The sequence below is a fragment of the Coloeus monedula genome (genome assembly GCF_965178545.1).
Source record: "Coloeus monedula genome assembly, chromosome: 27".
NCBI lineage: Eukaryota > Metazoa > Chordata > Aves > Passeriformes > Corvidae > Coloeus > Coloeus monedula.
This window is the reverse complement of record NC_138807.1, coordinates 3,566,758-3,578,240: the sequence shown is the minus strand read 5'-3', so window position 1 is coordinate 3,578,240 and position 11,483 is coordinate 3,566,758. Positions and strand designations below refer to the sequence as shown.

The 11,483-nt window shown below is 49.5% G+C and overlaps 2 protein-coding genes across 3 annotated transcripts; one reads left to right on the top strand and one right to left on the bottom strand.

Annotated features, from left to right (window-relative positions):
- Positions 1 to 1,464: 1,464 nt before the first annotated feature.
- On the bottom strand, positions 1,465 to 3,846 carry SMIM7 (small integral membrane protein 7; the record flags this gene model as incomplete). 2 transcript variants are annotated; one of them, XM_082297916.1, is made up of 5 exons in its annotated part: positions 3,793 to 3,846; positions 3,402 to 3,443; positions 3,261 to 3,313; positions 2,559 to 2,649; positions 1,465 to 2,143 (listed from the first exon to the last, which is right to left on the bottom strand). In XM_082297916.1, the coding sequence occupies exons 1-5, from the start codon at positions 3,816 to 3,818 to the stop codon at positions 2,128 to 2,130; spliced, it is 228 nt and encodes a 75-aa protein (XP_082154042.1). In that variant the 5' UTR covers positions 3,819 to 3,846. The 2 variants fall into 2 exon arrangements, with proteins under 2 accessions (XP_082154042.1, XP_082154043.1); XM_082297917.1 differs by lacking the exon at positions 1,465 to 2,143 and having other exon boundaries at positions 2,555 to 2,649.
- A 35-nt stretch (positions 3,847 to 3,881) lies between these two features.
- TMEM38A (transmembrane protein 38A) lies at positions 3,882 to 10,635 on the top strand. Its single transcript, XM_082297819.1, has 6 exons — positions 3,882 to 4,193; positions 6,199 to 6,355; positions 7,317 to 7,501; positions 7,986 to 8,073; positions 8,180 to 8,297; positions 8,553 to 10,635. The coding sequence occupies exons 1-6, from the start codon at positions 4,070 to 4,072 to the stop codon at positions 8,778 to 8,780; spliced, it is 900 nt and encodes a 299-aa protein (XP_082153945.1). The 5' UTR covers positions 3,882 to 4,069; the 3' UTR covers positions 8,781 to 10,635.
- Positions 10,636 to 11,483: the final 848 nt, after the last annotated feature.

Genomic DNA, 11,483 nt, shown 5'->3' with positions numbered 1-11,483 from the left:
CCGGGGGCGCGCACCGCGCGTGCGCGGGGGAGGGCGGGCGGCGGCGGGAACGCGCGTGCGCGGTGGGGGAGCGGGGCGGGGCTGGAAGGGGGGGGGGGGTTCGCCGTGAGGGGGAAAAGGGGGACACGGGGAGAGGAGAGAACGGGGGGAGCAGGAAAGAGCGGGAGAAGGTGGCTGAGAGGGGGCACAGCGGGAAATCGGGGCGGTGCTGGCGGAGAAGGGGCAGAGGAGGAGCTGGAGCCCGGCAGCGCCCCCGGAGCCGCCCCGCCCCGCCGCTGTGGGGACCCCCCGGCGACCCCCGCCCGGCCCCGGAAGGCCCGAGCGCCGTGCGGAGAGCAGCGATTAAGGGGAATGAGCCCCCTGCGGGCGCCACTCGGACCGTGGGGTGTGAGGGGTGTTCTGGTCCCCTCCGCAAAGCATCAGCGTGGCACTTAAACTCCTGACAGCATTTAAGAGCGGCTCAAACTTGACTCCCGACTTCGTTATTTGAAAGCAGCTGCTTAGAAGCTGAATCACAGCTTTTGCACAACTCGAGTCTCGTGGGGACAGCAGGCTCTGGAGCCGCACGCCCTGTGCAGGGTGATAAAACTGCTTGAATTCCTTTACCGGTGGAGCTCCCCCCTCCTCTGTTCCCTGTGTTCAGAAAGCACTGTCAGCTCTGCACAGGGTCATCATTTTTCCGAGGAAGAATAAAACCCCCAAAGTCCAAAGCTCGGGGCTGAGCCCAGGGCCTCAGAGTCAGAGTGATGCCACGTCCACCCTTCCCTTCACGCTTGGTTTAATGAAGATTAGGGACTAAATGTTTTACAAGAATTATATTAGTTTAATCCCTGTGTTGTGTTTGGATGTCCTGAGAAGGGAGCACACCATATATATTTTTTTTTTCTCATTCTAAAGAATAAGAGTCAAAATATACCGAAATTAAGGACAAGGAATATGTTTAAATTTAACCAAAGGTTGTATGTATTTCTGGACAGGTTAAACCACATTTGAAGGAGCCTTGTCTGTACATTTTTCTAGGTTCATTACAGCCAGGCATCCTCCCTCAAATGACCCTTCCTCTGTCATGTTTCATTTATGTGAAAACTTCAGTTCAACCAAGAGGGTGACTCAAATAAAAATGCCCAACACTTGCATCTCACTACCAGATAAAATTCAAAATATTCCCTAAAACCTGTGCCTCAGAATCATTTAATTCAGGCCTCTTTCTCCTGAACAGCCGAAGAAACTGAAGCTGTGGAAGCCCCACTAATAGTTTACAGTTTGATTTAAAGAATGCTCAGCACTGCACTCTCTTAAATTATCTTTGTGATGATCCTGGGGAAAAGCTGGTGGTCAGAGAGGCCAACTTAATGTAAATAACACAAGAATCAAGACAGATTACAAGACTAGCTACTATTTCCCAAAATACACCAATATAGAATCAATTTCTCCCATAACAGAATGAACACGGCATCAAATACACATTTTACCATTAAACAGAACAACTTTATTCAACCAAATCCAAGATTATTCCAAAATTATCCCTTAACATAGGCTTAGAGAATTATTTTTGCCATTTTCCCCCATTCAAAATCCCTTACATATTGCTTAGGGGAAAAAAAAAAAAACCTCTTTGAAATATCAATTTAAAAAGTGCTTTTTTTCTGGAAAAACAGGGAGAAGGTGAGAATGACTTTTTTTTTTTTTCTTTTCCTGAATATTCCTTTTCTACTCCTTCAACAAAATTAATGGGATAGTGAGAAGTTACAAGACCACTCTGCCCAACTTTTACACGAAACTGAGAACTAACGAGTGTGACTTGCAGGGGAGCTGGACAGGGGTGACATGAGCTGGCACAGCCCGAGCTGGGACTGGCAATGCAGAGGTTTAAACTGGGGACTGCAGCTCCAATTCTCCCTTGCTCCCCACTCTGGGCTTAGAAAACAAAGTTTCTCTTCCAGTGAAGCTGAGATAATTTGTGTGAAGGTTGTGACTCAAAGCCCCAGCAGAAGGGACCTGGAGGGGACGAGCATGTCCCAGCTCCCCACAAGCCTGGGGCTGCAGCTGGAGAGCATCAGAATCCTTTAATTCTAGAAAAGTTTGTTCCCAGCCAAAACTCTCTTCCAATGTGTTCATGGGTGGCTTTCAAGATCCAAATAACCTGGGGGATGCAACAGGAAAAAACGTAGATGAGAAACAGTCACACCAGTGCAAGGCTGATTTCATCTGACTAACTTGGTGGGTTTCCACCCCACCCCAAAATGAAAAATATCCCCAAATTTAAACCCGGGTGATGTTTGATTTAAGCAACCCCCAACAAGCAACACTCTGCCCGAGGCTGAATGACTCAGGTGCTGGCACGGGTGGTTTTCAGGCACTACAGGTGCCCACATTAGCAAAACAAAAAGTGAGATCAACCCATATTTAAAAATTGAAATAAAGAAGTGAAGTGCAAAAGAATTATGGAGTAATCGAGTGGGAGAGAAAGAGATGAGAAGAGAGATACATGTGCAAGAAAAATGCCAATATATGACTTTCTATAACCAAGTGATGAGACGCTGCACAGGGTAACTTACACAATCATGCAGAACATCATGAAGATATTCCACAAGGCAATGAAGATTCGAAAATACCTGAGACTCAGCAAGAACTCTCTGATATTGTCACCTAGAAATCAAGAGCAGAAGCCTTTGATATGAAAAACACACCTGACAAGCCACATTTTCAGTGCTGCCTGAAAATCCCAAGCAGCTCTGAGGGGGAAAAAAAAATTTAAAAAAAAAAGAAAAAAAGAGTTCAGACTGAAATTTGAGGTTGTAGGTGAATTATGGATGCTCTGTTCAGTGCAACTCTGTAAGGACACGTGGCAAAATACCCAATAAATCATAAATAAGGGGTTACACTGCAAAAAAGGGAAGACCAGTTGTAGTTCAAAGGCTTCCTGGGATTTTTAACCAGCAAACAGAGCTACAAGGGAGCACCACAGGTGTATCCACATGGAAATGGCAATCAGGGAGTGAGCAGAGTGTTACCTCTATAGCACAGGTACCTACAGTCAGAAATAATTAAAGAAATGTGCTTTTTGTGTGCGTGTTTCTTCTCATTTCAGTTTGCAAATTAACAAACCAGTTATTCCAGCCCCAGAGCAATTCACATCCAACAAAAAGGGGTGGAAAACTGTGGTTTGGCCAAGGATTTCCTCCAGGAAAGCCCGTTCCTGTGCGTGTGCAGGCGGCCCAGGGCAGGGCTGTGCCCGGCTCCCGTGTCCCCTCCGTTACCGGTCGTGGGTTCCCTCGGTTCCTCTCCGAATCCCTCCGTGTCCCTCCTCCTCCTGCGGGGCAGAGGAGCCGTGTCAGGCAGGTGAACCTCAAAAAAACCCTCCCCGTTCCCCCGCCCGCCCGCCCTCCCCGTTCGCTTACAGCCTGAAGTTGAGCACGGCACCGGCGTTCACCAGCAGCGTCCTGCGGGAGAGACGGGGGAGAGGGGAGTGAAAACGGGGATGGGAGTCGGGGACGGGGAAAGGGACAGGGGGACGGGGAAAGAGAGTCGGGGAAGGGAAGTGAGTACGGAAGAAGGGGGTTGGGGACGGTGAAAGCGGGACGAGGAAAGGGGGAAGGGAAGAAGGAGACGAGGACGGGAAAAGAGGGACAGGGAAGGGGAGTGGGGCCGGAGAAGCGGGTCGGGGAGGGGGAACGGGGATGGAGAGGGGGAACGGGACGAGAATGGGGACGGGAACAGGGTCGGGTCAGGCCAGGCCAGGCCGGGCCGGGCTAACCCGACCGAACCGCTCCCGGTTCCCGACGCCGGTACCCGCAGAGCAGCAGGTCCCCGATCATGGCTCCGGCGGCGGCTCCGGGGGCCGAGGGGAAGCGGAAGGGGCGGGCGCTGCCCGGGCCGGCGGCGCCTGCGCTCCCCGCGGCGGCTCCGGCACCGGCGGCGGCTCCGCGCCCGGACACCCGCGGGGAGCGAGGGGCCCGGCCCGGGCAGCACCGGCCGCAGCTCCCGCAGCGCCGGGACGGGCCTGCGGAGCCGGGTCGGGAGCCGGGAATCGAGAACCGGGGGCTGAGAACCGGGATCCGGCGCCGCGATGGATCTGGCGGAGGCGCTGCCCCTCGGGGAGCTGGCGGCCGCCTTCGCCGCGCTGCCCGTGTTCCCGCTGTTCGACACCGCCTATTTCATCATCTCCATCCTCTACCTCAAGTACGAGCCCGGTGAGTGCGGCCCTTGGCCCGGGGAGGGGGTCCGGGGGTGGCTGCGGTACCGCTGTGCCGGCACAGAGCCCGCACTGCCCCGCACCAACAGGTCCTGCCAGCTGCCCGTCCCTGTCCTCTGCCGCCTGTCACAGGCGATGCCACAGCCCCGACACCTGTGTCTAAATGTAAAGCAGAACCCCCCCCCCCCCCTCCATGAACCCATGACTCTGATTTTGAAAAATAATCTCGGATTTTGTTTAAGATCGGATTCCGGCCGCACTGAGGTATTTGAGTTCGGTCACTTGGCTGCCACCCCAGGACTGAGAGTTGCGTTTCTGGCCGGTCCCTTGGGTTGAAGATTTTTGTGGCAGTACCTTCCTCCTATTTAAATACAAAAGGGCTGGATGTAAAACCTTGGTTTTTCCCACCCTCTGGACCATGCCCTGAGCTGTTCTCAGGCACCATAACTGACCTTGCCTTGTTTGTTCTCTTGGGCTTATCTTGCACAGATCGATAGATCTGTGCCTTGGCTTTCACCTTCTTCTTGTCACAGCCTGGCTGTGCTTCGGTCTTTTCCAAACGCCACTTTCCCTCTGTGTTCTTGACAATGTGTGCACCCCTCGTGCTCTGCTTTGAGCAGTTTCACTGTAACTGCCCAGTGACTGAAGGGAAAACCAACCCCGAGCTCGGCAATGATTTTCAAACCCGGTGTTGTGCCACCTCGGAGCCATACAAACCACACGCTGTTCCAGTTAAACTCCCTATAAACAAGTGCTGGGTTTTCCAAGCCTGATCACTCCCAGCTGCTTTCCAGCATGGAGTCCTGAACCGAACAGTTAACAGGCAACCCTCACAAAAATAGTTTTTAAATATATGCCAGCCCAGGAATCCACTTGGGACTGGATGAGGCTGGGGTGTACTTTTCCCCAGATTCCTACAGTGCTCCCATCCCACATCTCCTGGGCTGAGGATCAGTGTCAGGACAGAACCGTCCTGTTTCCTCCTTGGAGACAGCATGGCTTCGTGGAGCCAAGGAAAAACAAGCGTTACTAAATTTAAGCCTCAAGCTAAACCTCAGGTTCCTATAGAACCAGTTTCATGTCTCGGCTGTTACAGCTGTCCCGCCGCCGCTGGGTTTTCAGCTGGTTCAAATGTCCCCGAGCATGGAAGAGCCTGGGCACTCAGAGCTTTGGCTCATGTTATTCCACTTACTGCTGTTTAAGGTGGACCAGGTAATCCTGTTGACATAACATTTTTAGCATTTTCTCTCTTTGTCTGCTCACTGAACAGAGTTTTGTGTCTGAAATGCCGCAGGAAGGATTCTGGAGCAATTTAAGTTGATGAAACAACCTCACAGAATTTATGTTATTGGGAGGTTTCCCTGGAAAAGTACAAAAGTGGATGAAAATTGCTACAGGAATTTAAAAAAAGTCCATAGCAGGTTGTGGGAGGAGACCACAAAGTATTTCCAGACTAGTACAGGAGTAGGGAAGAACCCTCAAATCCTCTTCTCTCAAATAAAGATTAAGATTTCCTGTTCTATTTTTGCAGGTTATCTTATGAATGAAAGAGCTGAACAGATTGTTCATGAATTCTAGAGGGCACCTAGGTTTAAGCAGTGGAGAGAATGGTACTAGTATGCATTTTATTTTTAGACTGTAAAAAGACATTGATTTCAAGGGAAAAAAATATTCTTTCTGGTAGCAGCAAATAAAGGAGAGAAACTCTCAGCCAGTTCATAAACTTCTAATGACTCTGTTCACATGAAACCTTTGGGGGGTCCACAGGCTGTGATCATTTATTGACCATCGCTGGTACTTGTTTGGGCTTCACACTTTTGTATTTTGTTTTACTTTTCTTTGAGTTACTTTGTGGGAGAACACACACCTCGAGCCTCTCTCTTAGTGGGTCTTGAAGTTCCTGCTTAATTGCTAGATCCATCTTCTCATTGAGGCTGGACTAGATGGCCTTGAGGGTCCCTTCCAACACTGGTGACTCCGTGATTCCCAATATTTTTTCACAGGAGCCGTGGAGATGTCCCGGAAGAGTCCTTTTGCCTCCTGGCTCTGTGCTATGCTCCACTGCTTTGGGAGCTACATCCTCGCTGATCTGCTGCTGGGGGAGGCACCCATTGGCTACTTCAGCCACAACTCCAGTGTCATCCTGGCCACAGGAGTGTGGTGAGTCCCCTCCACCCTTCCTGATGTGGCACGAGACGCCCTGGCTGTGCCCAGAGCTCCGGTGAGGAGGGAGACGTGGAGGGAGATGTTCTTCCTGTGTGACCCAGCTCTGATCTCGCTGGGATTAACTGGGGAGAGCAGAGGTGGGGTAAGGAAGTCTGTGAGGCTCTTGCATTCCTGGCTCTAGTTCCCAGTTTCCCTGACCAGTTGCCTAATGCTGTGATTATCTGGGCTGGGGCACTTCTATTCATAGCAGCCACTGCTGAGCCAGGGCCAAACCGCAGGAGCAGCAGCACCCACTGATCCCACACAGAGTGAGGAGTGGCACATCCTGAAGATTTGAGGGCACTTTATTCGTTGTGTTGGTGAAATGTCCACAAATTAACCTTTAAGTCCCTCGATGTGTACGGGTTGTAGGTGCTTTTGTGTGGCAGAATGAGCACTGTTGGGAAACGTTATGAATGAAATTTTCATAAACAGAAGCCTCAGAGTAAATCCCTCAGCCACCTACTTTTCTCTACTTGAGAAAATAAAGAGAAAGATCATCTTTCAGGGTTGAAAAATATGGGAGTCTTCTGGAAAAAAGGAGCATTTGAAATCTGTCCTCTGTCTGTAATGTCATGTCAGTATATGTAGCTTCTGGACTATAGTGTATGAGCTGATGCTTCTGGACCATACAAGACACAAACTTCTAAAAAATTCTGAACTAAAATTATTGGTTTTTATTCAAGATGGAGTATTAGTAGTGAGGGCTCTCTGAGTTACTGAGGGCTCACTGAGTTGTTGCTATAGAGAAGCTTTGCTGCATGCTGGTTTCCTTTTAGAATTAACTATGAAATTAAGAAATTTTTTTTGGTTTTAAATTTTTCTCCTCCTTCACCCCCACCTGCCATAACTCAGTCTGCCACACTACGCCCCTCTGCATATCCCAAATCAGAACAAATCTGTGGTCTTTTTGCAGGTACTTGATGTTCTTCTGTCCCATGAACCTCTTCTACAAGTGTGTCAGCTTCCTGCCCGTGAAGCTCATCTTCGTGGCCATGAAGGAGGTGGTCCGAGTGCGCAAGATCGCGGCCGGGGTGCACCACGCCCACCACCTGTACCACCACGGGTGGTTTGTGATGATGGCCACGGGATGGGTCAAAGGTGACACCTGAGATGCTCCAGAGGCTACAGGGAGGGCTGGGACAGTCTGGGGGCAGCTCAGGGGAAGCAGCAGGGAGGGGATGTGGGCTGGGTCGCTCAGGTTCCCAGCACACAGGTGTTTGTGCATCCTCGTGGAGTGGTTCAAGATCTGGAGTCAGGAGTTCTTTATTCTTTCCCCCGTGGTCTCTGACCTCACCTGGGTCTTTTCAGGGGGTTCTGCCGGTCAGTTTTCCTTTAGAGTGTGTTTAGAGCAAGCATTTGAGCATCAGTAACTGCAAGAGGCAAATGTCCTTTCCCTGCATCAGGAACCACTTGGTAGAAAGACAAGAAAGTGTTTGCCCTGCTCTATTGATTTAGGCTAACTTTTAAATTTGGGGAGAATGTTGAGAAGCCTTTGTCCCCCTGTGTTATACTTCTCCCTTGAGGATCCAGAGCCCTCTGCTGTGGCACTTCCAGCTCTTTGACAGGTTTCTCTGTCTCACAGGTTCTGGTGTGGCCTTGATGTCAAACTTCGAGCAGCTGCTGCGTGGGGTCTGGAAGCCAGAAACAAATGAAATTCTTCATATGTCCTTGTAAGTCCTCAGCCTGGAAATTCCCAGTCAGACCAAGAATAGAATGGAAAGAACCAGTCAAGGCTGGGTGCAAACCTTCCAGGAAACCTCTTTCTTTCTCTTCCAGCCCTACAAAGGCCAGTCTGTACGGCACAGTCCTCTTCACTCTGCAGCAGACTCACTGGCTCCCCATCTCTGAGGCCAACCTCATCTTCTTTTTCACCATGTTCATGATAGTTTGCAAGGTAAGTTTACAGCAGCTTTGCTGCCAGCAAATTACAGAACCTGAATTGGGGATATTCGCCTTCCTGAGCCACTACAGAATTCACTGGCTGTAGGATCTGCTTGGGAAATTCAAGGCTGAATTCTCCATCATAGAAGCAGATCCTTGTGTCTCGAGTCATGCAGCAGCAGGGACTTTCTCTGGGGTCAGTAGAATGCTCACTGGTCAGTATTTGCTTGCTGTGTGTGATCTCTAAGTGTCCCCTGTTGCCTGGCAGGTTTTCATGACGGCCACTCACTCTCACGCCTCACCTTTTGCTCCGCTGGAAAACCTCGTCTGCCCCGTTCTCTTTGGCTCTGTTTCCAGTGGGCACCCAAGCCACCACCACGACCACCACGGGGCCTCCCATGAGGTTTCCCACCCTCCTCCTCCTCCTCCTCCTGCCAAGTCCAAAGAGGAGCTGAACGAAGGCACAAGGAAACGGAAGGCAAAAAAAGCTGAATAAAAAAGCAACGGCACAGAAAATAGGCCAAGAAAATTCTTCCAGAGCGGAGTCTCAAAGCCACCTGTGACCTCCTTTATGCTCCAGTCCTCCTCTGTCAGACTCCAGAGGAGAGGTGGAAGCCAGGACACTGCCAGCCGGGTCCCTGAATTTCATTTTTGCTCTCTGTGCTGCTGCTTGCTTCTTGGTCTCTGCCTCTCTATTCTGATCAGATTTTCAGGGATTCGTAGGTTTGTGCCAGGGTGGTAAGTGGGTGCCAGTTCCCAAGCTGTCAGCAAATCCAATGCAGCATTTTCAATTGTTGTAAAATCTTTCACTGTGTTTATTTATGAATGGGGGGAATGGTTTGTGCTCCTGCAACTCTTTAAGGTCCTTTGAGTTTTCATTGACCTTTCTGGAGTCTGCCAGAACAGCAAACTGTTACGACACAATCAACGTGGAAATCAGGTTTCATACTCGAAGAAATTGAATGGCCTGGTATGAGCCTGGTCTGACTTTTCCCAGCTCCCACACCTGCCATATCTCCAAGTAATGTGACATTTTATATGCAATAAGGACATGGCCTTTGGCCGAGCCAAACCCTGTTTCCCTCACCTCGGTTCCCTCTGATTCTAATGGCCAGGACATTGTAATTTGCTTAACCAAGTCTGTGTTTGCAAGAGCTCTGAAGCTGTGAAGTGCTCCCAGTGCCATGCGTTGGCACTGTCAGTATCCTAAACTGTGTGTGGCATTGCTGCACGTTGTTAGTGAGTGTGTCCCACCCCAAACCTGATCCTATTGAAGCAGCAGAGAAGCATGGCTCTGGTTTGTGTGTAATCCTGTGGGATACAAGAAGAGTGTGTGTGAGTGTAAGTATTTATTGCTATTTATTTATAATTGCCAGGGCACCTAAGTCATGGACCTGAATCTGGCTTTTTTTTAACATTGCAATTGGAACTTCTAATGATGGCCCTGAGCCCACAGCCATGTGCTGGTTTGGGCTTGCAGTGATCCTGGTGTGCTACAGGACAGCCTGAACGCTCCCTGGATGCAGGAAGCAACCTTTCCTATATTCTTAAATTAAGATAGAAAGGCTGAAGCAGTGCATTTTACACCAGCTGATAAAAACTACTTTAAAGGACTGATAAAAGCACATCAGCTGAAAATACTGATTACCTTCTGTAGGCCCCCTCGGGCCAAACTGCTGGGCTGTGAGTGCAGCTTGTGCCCAACGAGTGAAGAATGTGAACTGCCTTGCATGGCTCAGGAGGGGTCTGTCAGCTCATTCGTGTTCTGCTTAGTGAACACTGGCTTTTAGAGTAATTGAAAGCTGTTCTTATAACTGATTTTGTTCCTAAAAATGGCATCTTCCAAGGGCTGGGATGACCACAGTGAGAGTGGCAGGCCTGGGGAGGTAGCACTGAGCTCCCTCAGCAGCATTTTCCATCCCTAGCTGTGAGGTTTGCTGCTGTTTCCATTCCAGCTGGGAATGGCAACAGGATTTAAGAGAAGTGGGGGTTTGTGTGTGTGTGTGTGTCCCTGTTCAAAATGGCAACTGATGGTTAATGAAAGACAAGAAACCATCCTTGTGTACAAGCAGAGGAAAGCCAGTAGGAAAAGTCAAATGATCTGTGGGCTTGGGGTTTGACAGTGCCTTAATTTTGTGAGTTTCCCTCCCCTTCAGTAGAAAACAGGAATTCTGCCTGACAGAATTCCACTGTCTGGTCCTGCAGATGCTGCTCTACTGGAACCTGATGTGTCACGAGCATGCACGAGACTCTAAATAAGTGTTTTATGAGATGTCTGATCCAAGGGGAGCTTTGTTTTATAGAAGCTGTCAACAAATAAAAATTGTAAAGTGACTGATTGTCCAGTGGCACCTGAGGAAATCTGTGTGTTTGTTTTACCCTCCCCAGTCTCAGCAGCCACCCAGGAGCTCTGTGTCACCAGGACCTGGTGACAAAATTATTCTCGTTGAAGAAGGAGATCAGACTTTATGTCCTACAGCTGGGCCTGAACATGTTATAAATGGAAATAACAGGGTAAAAGCTGTTTGTGGTGGTGTCCTCTGAGCAGCCATCCTCAGATTTCAGGGAAGGAAAGAAGGAAATTGAGTCCTTTGGTGTTTATACCAGTTTACTCTATTTTTCCTTTTGTCACCTACGAGGGAAGAGGGCATTCACCTGGGAGTGGTAAATGTACACACACTCACAACCACACACACAATTCCAGCATATTTATGTGGAGTATTGGTATTTAAAAATCTGAAAAATAATCCAAATTCCCTGCACGAGTGTGAATATTTAGCGTGGTCCTGTAGCTGCTGCTCTGCTCTCTGAGTGCAGAGGCTTTGCTCTTCAGAGTCTTTGGACTCCGAATCAAATTGAACTGAGTCAAATCACAGCTTCTAACCAAGCACAGAGAGAAGAAATATTCCAAAGGAGGTTAAAATTTAAGCTCTGTACACCTTCAGAGTACCCAACAGGAGTGGGATTTGTTTTGAGAAGACAACGGTCACAGAGGAGTCACAAGTTCCATTTTGTGAAGCCTTTCTCAGTGAGAGAGATGGAACCTGTCTTGAATTTCCATGGCTCAGCACTGACAGTCTGGTACAATTCCAGGCTGGTGTCCTTCATCCCAAGAAGCAAAATGGGCCTTTGAAAAGCAGCACCTTTTAACCGTGGCTGCAGGGAGACAGGGCTGCTCCAGCACCTTTGGGAAGCCCCA